Source organism: Nycticebus coucang, chromosome 12, assembly GCF_027406575.1.
Source record: "Nycticebus coucang isolate mNycCou1 chromosome 12, mNycCou1.pri, whole genome shotgun sequence".
Lineage (NCBI taxonomy): Eukaryota > Metazoa > Chordata > Mammalia > Primates > Lorisidae > Nycticebus > Nycticebus coucang.
In genome coordinates, this window is record NC_069791.1 from 8,939,139 (window position 1) to 8,953,319 (window position 14,181).

The window sequence follows — 14,181 nt, forward strand, 5'->3', positions numbered from 1 at the left end:
AAACTGGGATCCTTTGGAGAGTTAGTCTGAAAAGAGGCTCAAGGCTGGAGGGCTCATGCAAGCTGAGGTGAGCTGGGGAACGCAGGGTCCCCTGTACCCTGAGCTCTGTCGCCCCCTCCACCCCCAAGCTCAGCACAGAGCTGCATCCCAGCGGCCTCCCTCACAACTGCCAAGCTGCTGCCAGCAGTTACCTCGCTCATTAGTGATCAGTGTCCCATGGCTGGGCCCTGCAGCTAGTGGCAGTTGACAAGGGGAGCCCCCGACACTGAGATTCTCCCATCCTTATGCCCAGACCCCTTTCCTCTTGTTTTTGTTCATTTCCCCTGTACCATCATCATTACCTTTTTCTCAGGCTTCAGCTGTCTCACACCATCTCATTGTCTTCATTTCTGTGGGCTCTAATATTAATATCTGGTGTTTTATATAATATTTTAAATATTTTCCCACCCCCTTTCATATCCACTTCCTCATAAACTCTGCCTTTGGAGAACAAGCTGCTCATGTATTCACATTGAAATTTGGATCTGTGGGCGGTGCCTGTGGCTCAGTGAGTAGGGCACCAGCCCCATATACTGGAGGTGGCGGGTTCAAACCTGGCCCCAGCCAAAAACAGCAAAAAAAGAAAGAAAAAAAGAAATGTGGATCTGTGGTCTATGAGAGCTTACCAAGGCCTGCCTTTCTTCCTGTCTCCAGACGTCTCTTCCTCCAGGCACGACCTCCACCTAATCTCCCCTTCCCTGTCTCCTCCCCTGTGAGGAGACCCACTGTGCCCTGAAGCTGGGGTCTCCCTCTGCCTCCAGCTCCCTCTGCCCCAGCTGATCATGCTGGCAGGAGAGACCTGATTAACCCATCTTCCTTCCTGCAGGTTAATCTTGCTTTCTGAACACAAGCCCCAAGCTTTGGGTACACCCTGCTCTGAGCTGAGACATGATGCAGGGGTCAGCTGTTTCCTGCTGGGTGAGGGCTACAGCCGCCTTGTGGAATTGGGGGGCTGTGTCCAGAGTAGGGGTAGCTCAGGCTCTGGCCAGCCTCCCCCACCCCCAACATCTCCCCGCATCCTTGACTTCTCAGAATCAGGCCAGGAAGAGCCTGTCTGGCCAAGAGGGGGTTGGTGCTCGGAGCCTGATCGCCCCCGCTCTCCACCTCATCTCCTGCTCCCAGGGCCCAAATTGTCGTCACTTTCCCAGTGAAGTGTCTGGTCATTTTCAGAAGCAATTTCAGGAGAACATGCAGCTGCTGCTCTCTGTCTTACTTTTCCTTCCAGCCTAGGGAGCTGGGGGTGGTGGGAGGGGCAGGGCTAGGGTCCCTGGTCTCCCTCCTCTCCTCCCTGCAGCAGTCCGGGGGTGGGACTTAGAAGCTGTCATCCTTCTGTTCTGTGCTGGTTTCTCCACCTAGTGTTGCACATGGCCCTGGGCCCACCATCCTCACTCCCAGCAGCCCTGTAGGGTCCACAGGTTGTGAAGGTCGTTGGCATAATTCACATAATCAGGCTGACTGGTGTCTATGACCAGTACTGGGCCTGCCTCCACCACTAACCTCAGGGAACTGCCTACTTACCTGTCCCAACTCAACACAACCTTGGCCTCATCCTCCGACTGCCCTAACAACAAAGGGGGAAATTGCAGTGGGTAGAGCTGGTAATGGCCCTGGCCTCCAAGTACCCTGCTCCTCTAGGCTGGGAACATGTCTGAGATATGGCTGAAGTAAAGAGTAGGTGTGTTCTAAGAAAAAATGCCTAGGTGCTCTGTAGCTGCAATGCCCACTTTTCATGTCATTTCCTGTAATTTGTAGGCAAAATGCAGCCCTCCTCGGCCCACCAATCCCTCCCTCCCTCATCACCTCTCTAAAATGGCATCAGCTCTTTCAAGTCTTTGCTAATCCCTGAGATCAAGGGGTGATCAGCTCTCCCTGACATCCCTCTGCCCCTGGGTCCTTGGCTCCTGCCATCCTCTGTGAGATGCTGCTTCATCAAAGGACATTATTTATGGTGGACCTTTGCTGAAACCCTGCTTCCCTGGTGCCAGGGCTTGGGGGCAGGGATAGATGGGTTGGTGGGGGAAAGGGATTGATGGAAAGATTGTAGCTCTTGGTCTGACACTTCCTCCTGAACGTCCAGCTCCCTCCAGCCTGCCTAGCTTAGGCCTCCACCTCCAGATTGGTGTGGGAGAGGAGGAGGAGGGAGACTGTAGGTCCAATTAGGAACAGCACTGGAGCTTCTCACAGGAATGAACCAGTCATGACATTTGCATGTAAACAGCTCCCCACTTGTAGTCTTCATCCAGCAAATGCTCCCAACCCTGGGTCCTAGCCCATGTTCTTTGCCCATATAGCCCTGTAATTAGCTGGGTAATGAGAAGGTTTTAATGAGGCCCCCTTAGCATCTCACATAATAACAAAACCTTGAGACCCAGCTGCTGCCCTCATTCTGGGGCAAACACAGGGCCCTGTGTAGCCTAGGTGACTTCTCTCAGTGTGGCCCTGTCCCAGGGTGGGTAGGCTGGGGAGACAAACACCTGAGCACCCCAGCAGCATGTGATGGGCTCTACTCCCATGATTTGGACTGAGGTTAAAAAAGCTTGGTTCTAGTTTCTAGTTTTGTTTCATAAACAAATTTTAATTGAGAAGCTACTATACTCCAAACAATATAAAGCAGGGGCTACGATAACAAACAAAAATTCCTGCCAGCATGATACTCACATTCTAGCGGGGAAGGGGTGTAGAGAGGCAGTCAGCAAGCAAAAACCAAGCACCCTGGCTGCAAGAGGCAGGAAGATAAGTGCGAGAGTAGGATCTGCGATGTGTGGTGATTTTAATTAGAACAGGGCGATGGGGAAAACCTCACCAAGCAGGAGTCTTTGGAGTAAACATGAGATAGAGATGTGGAGCCCTTCCAAGCCCAGGATATAGAAGGTCCCAAATCTCCTGGGGAGGTGAGCCACACACTCCCTCTGGGACAGTCAACTGTTCCCTCACAGGTCAAAATTTATGTCAGTGCAGTAATAAGAATGGGAGATTTGAAGCAAGAGAAACCTGAATTTGTAGCTGTTCTCCACTGACTACCCTGTTTCCCCGAAAATAAGACAGTGTCTTATTTTAAGGTGTGCTCCCAAAGATGCGCTAGGTCTTATTTTCAGGGGACGTCTTATCTTTCCTGTAAGTAGGTCTTATTTTCGGAGGATGTCTTATTTTCAGGAAACAGGGTAGTAGCTATATGTCCTGGAGCAAGTGACTGAACCTTCTGGACCCATTTCCTCACCTGAAAAATAGGAATATTTGCTGCTTACTTGGTGGTGGTGATGAAAATCAAACGGACTGTTCCACACGAAGCCCCTTGCAAGCATTCAAACCCGGACCCTTTATAAACGAGTTTGCATCTCCCCGGTCTGATCCAGCAGGAGCGTCTCTCTCTGGTTCTGCCTCTCCCCGGGTCTCTCTGCCAGGGGTGGGAAATGAGCAGATAATCCCCTCATCTGTGTAGGGTGTGAATGAGAGGCTTGAAAGGTAGAGGAGAAAATGCCTGAGCTTCTGGGAGACAGATTAGAATGGGAGAAATGTACCGGTGAGGAAAAGGGAAGCAACTAAGAGATCAGTGCTGGAGGGGGGCGGGGAGGAGAGCAGCTCAGCCATCATTCTGTTCTTCTGACAGTACAGCACGAGGGACAGGAAGTAGAACTCTAAAGGGAAGCAACCAAGGGGTGGGGGACAGACTGCACTGGTGAGGGTGGCAGGAGGCTGAAGCTGGAGGCTTCTGTGGAGGGCAGCAGGGAGAAGTGTGGCCCTCAGCAGAGCAAGGACCCGTGTGAGGGTGCAACTCCCACAGTGAGGGGGACAGAGGGAGACAAGAGGACAAGACATGCCAGGCTTGCCTCCAGATCCTCAGGGTCCTGAGCCTGGTCGTCCTGGTGGGGCAGGAGGCACTGACCTGACACTTTACCTGCCTGGCAGTCAAGCCCAAAGGTGTACAGTGCAAGGAGCTGGTGGGCAAATGAGGAGGGGAAAGAGGCCCAGGGGCCACACCTATTGAGCTAGACCAGGCATGGGGATTTTGTGACCAACCACACACAGCATTCCTTAGAGAGCGCTGCTCACGGCGTGTTGCTGGACAGTCGGCAGCCCGACAGCTGCAGCTCACTGCTGGGGTGTGTGTGTGTCTGGGTGGGTGGCTGCAGTCTGCGTCCTCCTTCCTCCCCACTCCTACCAACTCCCCCCTCCCCTCCAGCCACCCTGGGATTGGTGACTCTCAGTCCCTCCCCTCAGCTCCCCCAGACCTTCCCAGAGCCTTTATCAGGGAGCTGGGACTGAGTTCCTGCCACCTTCCCAGCCCCTCCATAGTTCCTGCCCCTCCTCCCAGCAGCAGCACCAGAGTGAGTCCAGCCCCTGGCACAGAGCTGCTCCACAGGTAGGTGAGTGGGAGAATGTCCAATGGATGGGAGCTGCATCAAGGGACAGGAGGCAGCGCTGTGGGGGATAAAGGAGATGCAGTCTTTGATATGGGGAGCAGCAGAGGGGGGAGATGAACAGAAAGCCACTAGGAGACTGGAGAGCAGGTTAATGTTTGCAGCCTTCAGTGAAGACTGAAAGTTTTTGTCTAAGTCTTGGGGTTACCCAGTACTGGAAAATAGTGCCCAGGACCTCTCCACCAGTGCCTGTGCTATAAATCTGCCATCTACCTCGGGAGTGAGAACGCCCTGACAGCACCACACCATGGATCATTGCCAAGGTCACATCTGGGGAGATGTCTGATGGGAGAGCAGGGAAACAGAGCCCCGGTTGCACCCCTGCTCAGAGAGCCGAGCCACTCCCTCTCTAGTCAAGGGCTTGGACAGGAGAGCTGGGAGCTGGGGAAGCAGGGTCAAGCCGGCAGCCGTGAATGTCTTCCACATTTTCCACCTGTGCTCTATCCACTCCCCATCCCCCCCAGCCACCATGAGGAGCACCCTGCTGTTCACAGTCATCCTGGCCCTCAGCCTGGCTCGGAGCTTTGGGGCCACCTGTAAGGAGTCACAGGAGCAGGTGGTGCCCAGTGGGGGCCACAGCAAGGTAGGTCACCCCCTGGCAGAGTACTGGGAACACCATGGGGACCTGGGGCTCTGCTTGTCTGGGCAGCTGCCATGAGGCAGGTGGAGCACAGGGCTAGGGGCCATGTGGGTTATCCATCACAGGGCGTCTGTCTCCTTTCAGATGTCTCTGCCTTATTGTTCCTCTCATGTGTGTGGTGCATTTGTGGCACTCCCTGATCACCATCTCGGGGTGTGTCTGTAAGTGTCTTTGTATTTGTGTATCTATGACACCTTGTATATAAAAAGGTGCCCTACGAATACGTTGTCTGGTCGGCTGACTTGGGACTTGATGATTGGACGGTATTGCGAGGGCTGAGCCTGGGTGCTCTAAGGTACCGTGTGGTCCAGCTTGGGTTCTGTCCCTGTCTGTCCTGTGTCCATGGCATGAGACGCAGTGCAATTTTCTTTACCAAATGACTATTTGTATGCTGTTTCACCTATCAGTTATGTGTATTATTTTATTTTCGAAATGCAAATAAATGTCCTTATTTTCTGCTCATCCACCCCTGGTAACCTCAGGTGCTTCTAAGATCCCAACTCCTTCCTCTGTCCTCTCCCTTATCTCACCTCTATGCTCTGCTTAGTCAGGATAGGAAAAAAACAAACAAACTGAAAAACAGATCAAGTTGAGCTCCAATTTCCAAAGTTCCTCTAAGAAAAAGAATAGGAATTGTCAGGGTTGGGGTACGGGGGGAGAGCAGGGAGGAAGTCTTTTCAAGGCTTTGAAATGACAGCAATTACATTGGTACAAATGCTTTTAAGATGATTACAGGTAGGACTTTTATTACGAATTCAGTGTATGAAGTCTAAATGTCTCTGCAGCTCAAATCTGTGTAGCATCTCATTACAGGAGGTGGGCAGAGTATTCAAACAATTTGGGGGAAAGGACTGCCTGAAAACCATTCGCTGGGTCAAGAGAGATCCTAAGTGCAGCCTTGCACGTGGCAGCAGTTACACTAGAATCTAAAAGACCAGAACCCATTCAAAAAACACCTATGGTGTGCCAAATATGGTCTAGGCACTGTGTCAGGAGCCTCAGAGTTCCAGTCTGGGACAGTCAGTGTGTCTGAGCTCTTCCAAGACAAACTTGCTGCAGGACCCTGGCCAAGGAGATGTCCCCTCTGCCCCTCCTGGTCAATGAAAGGGAGGGATTGCAATCCTATTCCTTCCTGAGGGTCTGTAAGGATGAGGGGAAGTGGGGCAGGAAGAGGGTAGGATGGTAGGATATGTGTGTGCCTAGGCAGCCAGGGTGGTACATTTGGTGGGCGGGGTAGGGGGCATCCCATGTAAATGCACTTCTGTGTGTGCACAGCAGCCCAGTGACACCTGGGCTCTGGAGAGAGAGGCACTGCTGAGATTCAAGGTGACCACAATCTTCAAACATGATTGTTGTCACTGTCTCTCTGCAGCCGCAATAACTGGATGTGTGGTGTATGCCCACCAGCCCACTGTGCCCAAGTTACTAAAAAAGAATCACAAGGACGATCGGGAGCCCCTGCTGGGTAGCAGTTCTAGAATCTGGGATTTGGTGGGGTAGGAGAGAAGAATGGGCCCTTCTGAGCCTGTCGCCTTCCTGAGATTCTAGATCCAGGGCAGAAAGGGGAGACAGAGAAAGATAGAGGCAGAAAGCCAGGGAGAAGGAGTGGGAAAACCGGGAGAGAAACATCCAGACATGGTGCACAGTTGGGAAACTTCAGGGTGCAGATGTGCCCTGGTTGCCTGCTGCCAGCTGTCCCAGGATTAAGCCCTGTCTGTGACTCAATTGAGGAACACAAACCAGAGGATACTGGCCATCTGAGGGACCTTTCTCAGTCAGTAGAATAACTATGTCTTTGGGCAAACTGGTTCCTGTTATGCCAGGGAGAAGAAAAGCTACGACCCTTCCCACTGAGAGGTGGCAGGAGCTGAGATGGGACCCCAGGAGACAGACCCCTTTGGGCTTTAGCTATAGCATGATCAACTGTCCCAGTACGAACACTAAAAGTCCTGCATCCAGGAAGTCCTTAGTCCTGGGCAAACCAGGACAGTTGGCCAGCCTACAAAAGTGCCCAGTGCCTTGCCTTCACCTGGGCCTCTCAAACCTCACTGTGCATATGAATCCCTGAGGGGGTCTGATCAAAACACAAGATTCCATCCCAGTGGGTCTGGGTAGGACCAAGCTCCTGCATTTCTAACAAGCTTTCTAAGGCTGCTCTGCCACTGGTCCACAGACCACACTTTGAGTGCCGAATTCTCCCCCTGTGTAAACCAGAAGGACTCCCAAAGGAGATAGGTTGTCAGATTCAGCTGTGATGGGCTCAGGACGGGGTTGCCTCTTGTGGGAAAAGGGCGAGTGGATTTAGGTGTGACCCTCCTGTGTCAGCCTCTGTTTCTCTCCCCTAGAAGGACTCGAATCTCTATCAGCTGTCCCCATCATCATTGCTCCGGAGGCTCTATGACAGCCGCTCCGTCTCTCTGGAGGGCTTGCTGCAAGTGCTGAGCAAGGCCAGCCTTGGTAGGAGGTGTGGGGGGTGGGGTGGCCAGGATTCTGAAGATTAGATAAGTCTGGGACCCTTTCAGTGGGAAGGGAGATGTGTAGGGGTCCTCAAACTACGGCCCACGGGCCACATGCGGAGGTGTGATTGTATTTATTCCCATTTTGTTTTTTTACTTCAAAATAAGATATGTGCAGTGTGCATAGGAATGTGTTCATAGTTTTTTTTTTAAACTATAGTCTGATCCTCCAATGGTCTAAGGGACAGTGAATTGGCCCCCTGTTTAAAAAGTTTGAGGACCCCTATAGTGGATCTGTGAGGGTTGTTGTGATCTGAAGTTCCTCTCATAATCACTTTCTAGTGCCTACTCCCCATTTACACACTTGTTCTTGGTTTCACAGACCCTAAGGAATCTTCACTTCCCCAGAAACGTGAGTAGCCTCTTCTCCATCCCTGTATCTGCTCACCACTTGCCCAGAGCTCCACGGGTGTGGGGTCCAGGGAACATTTTGGCCCCATCTCAGCACAAACAATATGGCAGTCCAGCTGTCCAGCCAGTCTTTCCTGAAAGGGAGAGGCTACAGGGAACCAGGAGGAAGCAGGTGGGAGGACATGGGGACTCTCCCTCCACTGACTGGTCATTGGGAAACAAGAAGCTCTCCTGGTGGCCCTAAAGAGTCTAAGCCAGGCAAATGGCATGGCAGAGAATTTCTTGAAATGTGAAGGAGGGAGAGATCGTAGGAGAGAGTAGTCTTATGGATATGCCTGCTAACTATGGGGAGTCAAGCCTGGCAAGATAAGGGAACACAGACTGGAAACCCAGTCTCAGAAGTCTTGACACAGGTAAGTCTGGGAAAACGCGTCCCTTTCTCATCGTCACTGTTGACGATGCTGGCTCTTTTCTACAGGTGACATGCACGACTTCTTTGTGGGACTCATGGGCAAGAGGAACATCCAGCCAGGTAGGAGTGTGAGGAGGTGCGATGGAAGGGATTGGGGTCCTCATGAGGATAGGACAGAAGTCAAGTGCCTCATATTTGTCACCAGAGGAAAAGACAGACATTTCTTAGCTTTACTGGGGGTTTCTGGACTCCTTCTTCCCGATCAGCTTGGATCCAAGCCCCCAAGCACGTCACCCCCATGCCCCCAGAACAGAGCAGAGAAGATTAGGGAACCTTTGTAAGGTAGTCCTGTGGCAGCTGGGAGGGAGGGATAGGGAGGTTCTATCTTTTCTCCCAACTCTGTCTTCTAACACTGCCCTTGATAGCCAGCCCTCTGCTACTGGTCAGGAGGAAGGTCACATTCAAAAAAGTCCCTCCTAACTATGCTGTTTACCCCAGATACTTCTACTGATGTGAATGAAGAGAATGTCCCCAGCTTTGGCACCCTCAAGTATTCCCCTGATGCAGAATGAGGTAAGGATTGTTGGCTGGAGTGGGGAGAGGGGAACTGTTGGCTGGAGGGGGCCAGGGGTGGGGGTGTCAGCTGTACATTTATTTCCACTGATGCTACAGGCGTGAATACTCATAAATCTGTCTCAAAATACACTGCCAGTGCCCCTAGCACACCAGGGGGCAAACACAGAGGCATTTAAAGGCACGCGTGCATGCACTCGACCCCGTCCCCACCCCATCGTCTCTTCTCCTGTACCGTGGAGCCCACTGACTATTCAGCAGGAGGAGCAAGAGGTGGGAGACAGGAGAGAGGGGCTTCCCTTAGGGCTTTTCTGATGGGCAACTTCAGTTATTTGGACTGTTCTCTTGTGATCTGTACAAAAGATGGCAAGATGATCATCTGGTAATTATAGCTATTACATCCAACTCCCAGGTAGGCGGGATCCTTCAGATCATTCAGAAAATCAGGTTTCTGGGTTTAGAGTGTAGGTGATTCAGGTAGAAATGCAAGGAATTCTGGAATCTAATGGGGCGTAGCTGAAAACCATACCTTAGTCTTTCTGCATAGTGTAACAGATGCGAGAACACTGAATCTGAGCCCTGGATCTGCTTCTCTCTAGTTGCAGCTCCTTGGCCAAACTGAATAACCCTTCTGTGCCTCAGTTTCCTCTCTTGAAAACTGAAGGTGATACTAGTCCCTTGCAGGCTTGTGGTTTGGAAGGTAGAGCATGGTAGAGTTCAGAGCGGTGGCTGGAGCTCAGTGCTGTGTGTGAGTTTCGTGATGGTCCGTCTGGTTTGGGAGGCGTGGGGGATGTCCTTGTGTGTCCCCCGACTGGGTCTGGCCTGCCTGCCTAGAGCTGTCTGGGCTGGTCCCCAGGTCCAGCGGGCTGATAGATTCCTCACTTGGTATGCAAGTGTGCGAGTCCCCCAGGGAAGCGTCTAGTCAAAACACAGAACCTTCCGCCTTGGCACCGTCTTCCCACACACAGGAACAGCAGCTCCGCTGATGGCTTTCTTTTCACTAGCTTCCAAAGAAGGGGGGCGAAAAGAGAGGAAGAAGGGTGGAGAAGCCTCAGTAATCATGGAGAGACTCCTGCCTCTCACCCTATATCCCTGTTACCTACACTCACTGGTCTCCAGGTGGCAGGCCTGAGACCCAAGGAGCTGGCTCTTGATACTCCTTGTGCATGACACTGGGACCAGACACTGGTCTGGCCCCCCATTTGGTGTTGGGTGAAAGGGCACAAAGAGCTATAATAACTGTAACTCGCTGATTACATGGTGCTTACCGTATCATTTTTCTCTCATTAGATGGTTATTTCAGTCCTGCCGTTGGCCAGATAATTATACGGGCAGTTATGTCTGGATGACATGCTCTCCCAGCATTTCGTGCTGGCCATAAAGATAATTACAGTGTGATTTTGCCATAGTATTTTATACAAATGGCCAAAACAAGTGCATTGTGGAAATCTACTTTTAATGCCTGTTTGTGAATCCAGGCTCTTTCAGAGGGACCAGGCCCATAATTGCAGCTTTCATAATCTCACCACTCATAAACATTGTCAACCCGTTAGGTGCCATGCAGAAAAGGACATAAAGTCCTGGGGGCTATTTTCAGTTTTTCGTTTGTTTTCACATCTCCATGACTGCCTCCCACCCCCATTGGTTTTTGACTTTAAAGGAGATTAGGTGAGATGGATAAACACAGATCATTGGGTCACCTTATCTCATTCTCGTGTAAAAGGAAGTGATCCCTGGGCCTGTCCTCCCTCTGGGAGGTTTCTAGGAAGAGGAGGGAGTGGTAACACAGGGGAGCATTAGCAGTAGGGCACCTTGGAAAAGGCTGTGTGTGTGTGCCTGGCTCCTGGGGTGCTAGGGTCACATGGTCCCTCCCCCCCGCCCTGCCCCTGGCCATGGGCACAGGAGTGTACAGCAGTGTGACCAATACACATGGGAAGGGGTAAGTCCCTTCTGCTAGGAGAGTTCAGTGTGCTAGCTGAAAGGCAGTGGGAAGAGCTGAGGGCTAAGACCCTCATTCTCTCCCCTCCCTTAGGTGCCCCCTTCCCTTTCTCCCAAGCTCCCCAACTTGGGTGGTCAGTGGGGGTTTTACAGGACATGAGATGTGATTTGGGGGATATTTTGGTTCTCAGCACTCTACTTCTGGATCCCTGGACTGCATCATGAAGACACTGTCTCCCTGTCCCCACCCCAGGTGCATGCTCTCCGATTTTCCCCTTTTCCCCATTCTTTAAACATTATTGCGCCATGACTCCTTCCCCATCTCTTCTACCCCACCCTTGCATAGAAGCTGTGTAATGAATATCCCTAATCCCAAAGGACATCACCTATAGATTCCTGTAGACTGTCTGTAGTATCCTAATTAAAAAATATAATGTCACTCTCTACTCCTCAACAATAAAGGATTTTTACATGAGTGATGTGATGTGTTTGCTTATTTAGCTAGCAGGGGTTTTTTTCTTTGCTATTCCAGCAACATTATACATAAATACACACATGTGATACACATCATATTTAAATGGGAGTATCTTTATTTTGTTCTCATATCTATTTCCTCAATAATCCTTACACAGTACTTTGCACATTAGTGTCATATTTTTAGTGATTAAAAGAATGTATAAATGAGGCTGGGCATGGTGGCTCACAGCTGTAATCCTAGCATTCTGGGAGGCTGAGGTGGGAGGATTGCTTGAGATTAGTTGAAGATCAGCCTGAGCAAGAACAAGACCTTGTGCTTACTAATAATAGAAAAAATTAGCCAGGTGTCGTGGCAGGGGCCTGTAGTCTCAGCTACTTGAGAGGCTGAGGCAGGAGGATCACTTGAACCCAGGAGTTTGAGGTTGCCGTGAGCTAGGCTGATGCCTTGGCACTCTAGCCTGGACAACAGAATAAGACTGTATCTCAAAAACCCACAAAATATATAAACAAATTTGGAAGATGGTTGATGGTTTCTAACACTCGAAGATTTTCACAGACCAGCTTCAGATAAAGAGAAACATATTCTGAATAGCTTGTCTGCATTACTAGGATGGGTCTGGTGGATGTCAGTCCCTGTATTCACCCTACTTAATTAGAGAGGGAGGTGAGGATCAAGTCTGTGCAAAGGCCCAGCCACAGAAGAGGATGAATCTGTGATGCCATACCATTTTTCTGTCCCCAAGAATGAGTTCTGTGACTCATCTTGGGGATGAGATGGTGACCCACACATAGTGTTTACTAGCTTGTCAGTGGGGCTATGGACAAACAAACAGAACCCGACCCAGCTAGGATCAGGGTTAGACAGGGAAGTTACAGAGGCCAAGAAGGAGGAGCAGGTATCTTTAGCATTAACTGGTGCTATTGTAAAGGGAACACATTTATTTCAGACTCCTCTATCATGTGGCTGTTACCATACCCTGCAGCAATTAGCTTGGTGCAGAGGCCTTGGCTATGCCCCTGAATTGCACTGACAGAAAGTTGATATTCAGATTTCCCAAGGCAGTGTGAGGACAGGGCCACTGAACCAAAGGCAACTTCCTCTAGTGCTTGCATTCCAGTGAAAGTTCTGTGTTCTCAGAACCTGACTGGGGCCACTTTGGCCTGATAGGTATACATGGTGGGGGCAGGCAGGGAGAGGAGGCAGAGCTCACAGCAGTGTCAGCTTTATAGCCAGAGGTCAAAGAATGCTCCCACCCCAGATCCAGCGGTCTCTCTCCACTGAGTCATCTCTTTGACTTATCTATCTATAGGGTTTTAAAGTGGTGACATTTTTCTGAGTCTGGGGAATTTATTTGGAAAATGAAATCTTCAAGAGTTGGTTCTGACTTGGTGGGAGTCAGTCACATACACTGAGACGAGGCAGCCGCTTTGCCAAGGAAGAGCATAAATACAGAAAGGTTGCTCTCTGGTGGGACTGACAAAAACTGCAGTACTGGGGACTCCAGGGAAAATGAAAACAAATTTTAAATCAGATTCCTGGTTTTGTCCTTGGAGAATATGTGAAGAGCTCTGGATCCTCCCCTTTCTGTTTGTTGTAAAGAGGTTGATACCTAAGGAGACCTAATCAACTACACGGCAACTAAATTCCCGTCCTTTCTTCATTTAGCTTTGTGTCTGTGTGTGATTGTGACTGTGTGGTGGGTAGTTTGTTGGCTGGTGAAGTTTACTGGATCAGCACTTCACAGTTGGCCGAGGTGATTGATGAGAAAGATTGAACAGGCCAAGGCCCTTGCAAGCCCTGCAGTCTCCTGTCCCCAAAGCCATGCTGGAGCCTGCTGGTGTGGCATGTTCCACTTCAGAGGGACTCCATTACCTGGCTCCCAGAGATGGGTCTCCCATTGGAACATTGTATCACTAGATAGCAAAGTGAGATTCCTTGCCCTCCAACTGAAAGAACAGGGCCTAAGGCTGTTTTTATGTCTCCTAGCTAATAAACGGACATGTTGGGCAGCATTTGTTAGAGTGCTTTCTCTCAGTACACACAAATCTCCCAAATTCATCAAGAGAACTAAAAATCACTGAATGGCCAAACTGGCTTAAATCAGTTGGCAACATCCCATGTGTCTCCTCCTTCCTGTTTATCCATCAAGGAATGGTGGAACTCACCATGCGCCTATCCCACGGATTTGCAAGGGTGCTGTTGGCAGGCAGCAGATGGAATGAATTAGGAGAGGTGAGGGATGGAGAAGAGGGAAAGGGATGGGAGAGGAGAGGATGGGATGGAGAGGATGGGACAGGAGAGAAGGGGATGGAATGGGAGAGAGGGTAATACTGAAGGTCCCTGGAGCCTGAGGGCTTCCTCCGTGTGAGGAGGGAGAGTGGGTGACTGTCCCTGAGAGTCACGGCCTCCCCTGCTGGGGAGTCTGGAAAGGTGTTTCCACCCTCTGGTTGTAGGGCATGGAAGGAGAGGTGCTCCTATTTCTTTGAGAAATAGGAAAGTGAAGTCAGTTAAGAGTAGTTTAAAATTAAAAGATTATGGGATACACACACCCTCTTCCCCACTTTGCTTAGGCAATATTCTCTTTCCTCGACATCCCTTTCCTCCCAGACCCAGGCATAAAGATGGATATCTTAAGGAACTGAGCAAATAATCTTAGGGAATGACAGCCCTGGGAGGGAAAAATATAGTGTTCCCTTGTTAGTAAAGACTACTCTGATGTTGCTGTAGATTAAGTTTTGGATTAAGTTGTAATTCTCTAGATGCCTTTTTCTTTGTAACTCTATAAAAACTGCTGTGTTTGTAACCAACGTGGAACA

At 50.4% G+C, this 14,181-nt stretch overlaps 1 protein-coding gene across 3 annotated transcripts; it reads left to right on the forward strand.

The window, feature by feature from the left end:
- Positions 1-4,277: 4,277 nt before the first annotated feature.
- TAC3 (tachykinin precursor 3) lies at positions 4,278-11,350 on the forward strand. Of its 3 annotated transcripts, none has more exons than XM_053557332.1 (7): positions 4,278-4,399; positions 4,922-5,040; positions 7,443-7,554; positions 7,936-7,965; positions 8,443-8,496; positions 8,875-8,949; positions 11,079-11,350. In XM_053557332.1, the coding sequence occupies exons 2-6, from the start codon at positions 4,927-4,929 to the stop codon at positions 8,946-8,948; spliced, it is 384 nt and encodes a 127-aa protein (XP_053413307.1). In that variant the 5' UTR covers positions 4,278-4,399; positions 4,922-4,926; the 3' UTR covers position 8,949; positions 11,079-11,350. The 3 variants fall into 3 exon arrangements, with proteins under 3 accessions (XP_053413307.1, XP_053413309.1, XP_053413308.1); XM_053557334.1 differs by having other exon boundaries at positions 7,446-7,554; XM_053557333.1 differs by having other exon boundaries at positions 4,299-4,403.
- Positions 11,351-14,181: the final 2,831 nt, after the last annotated feature.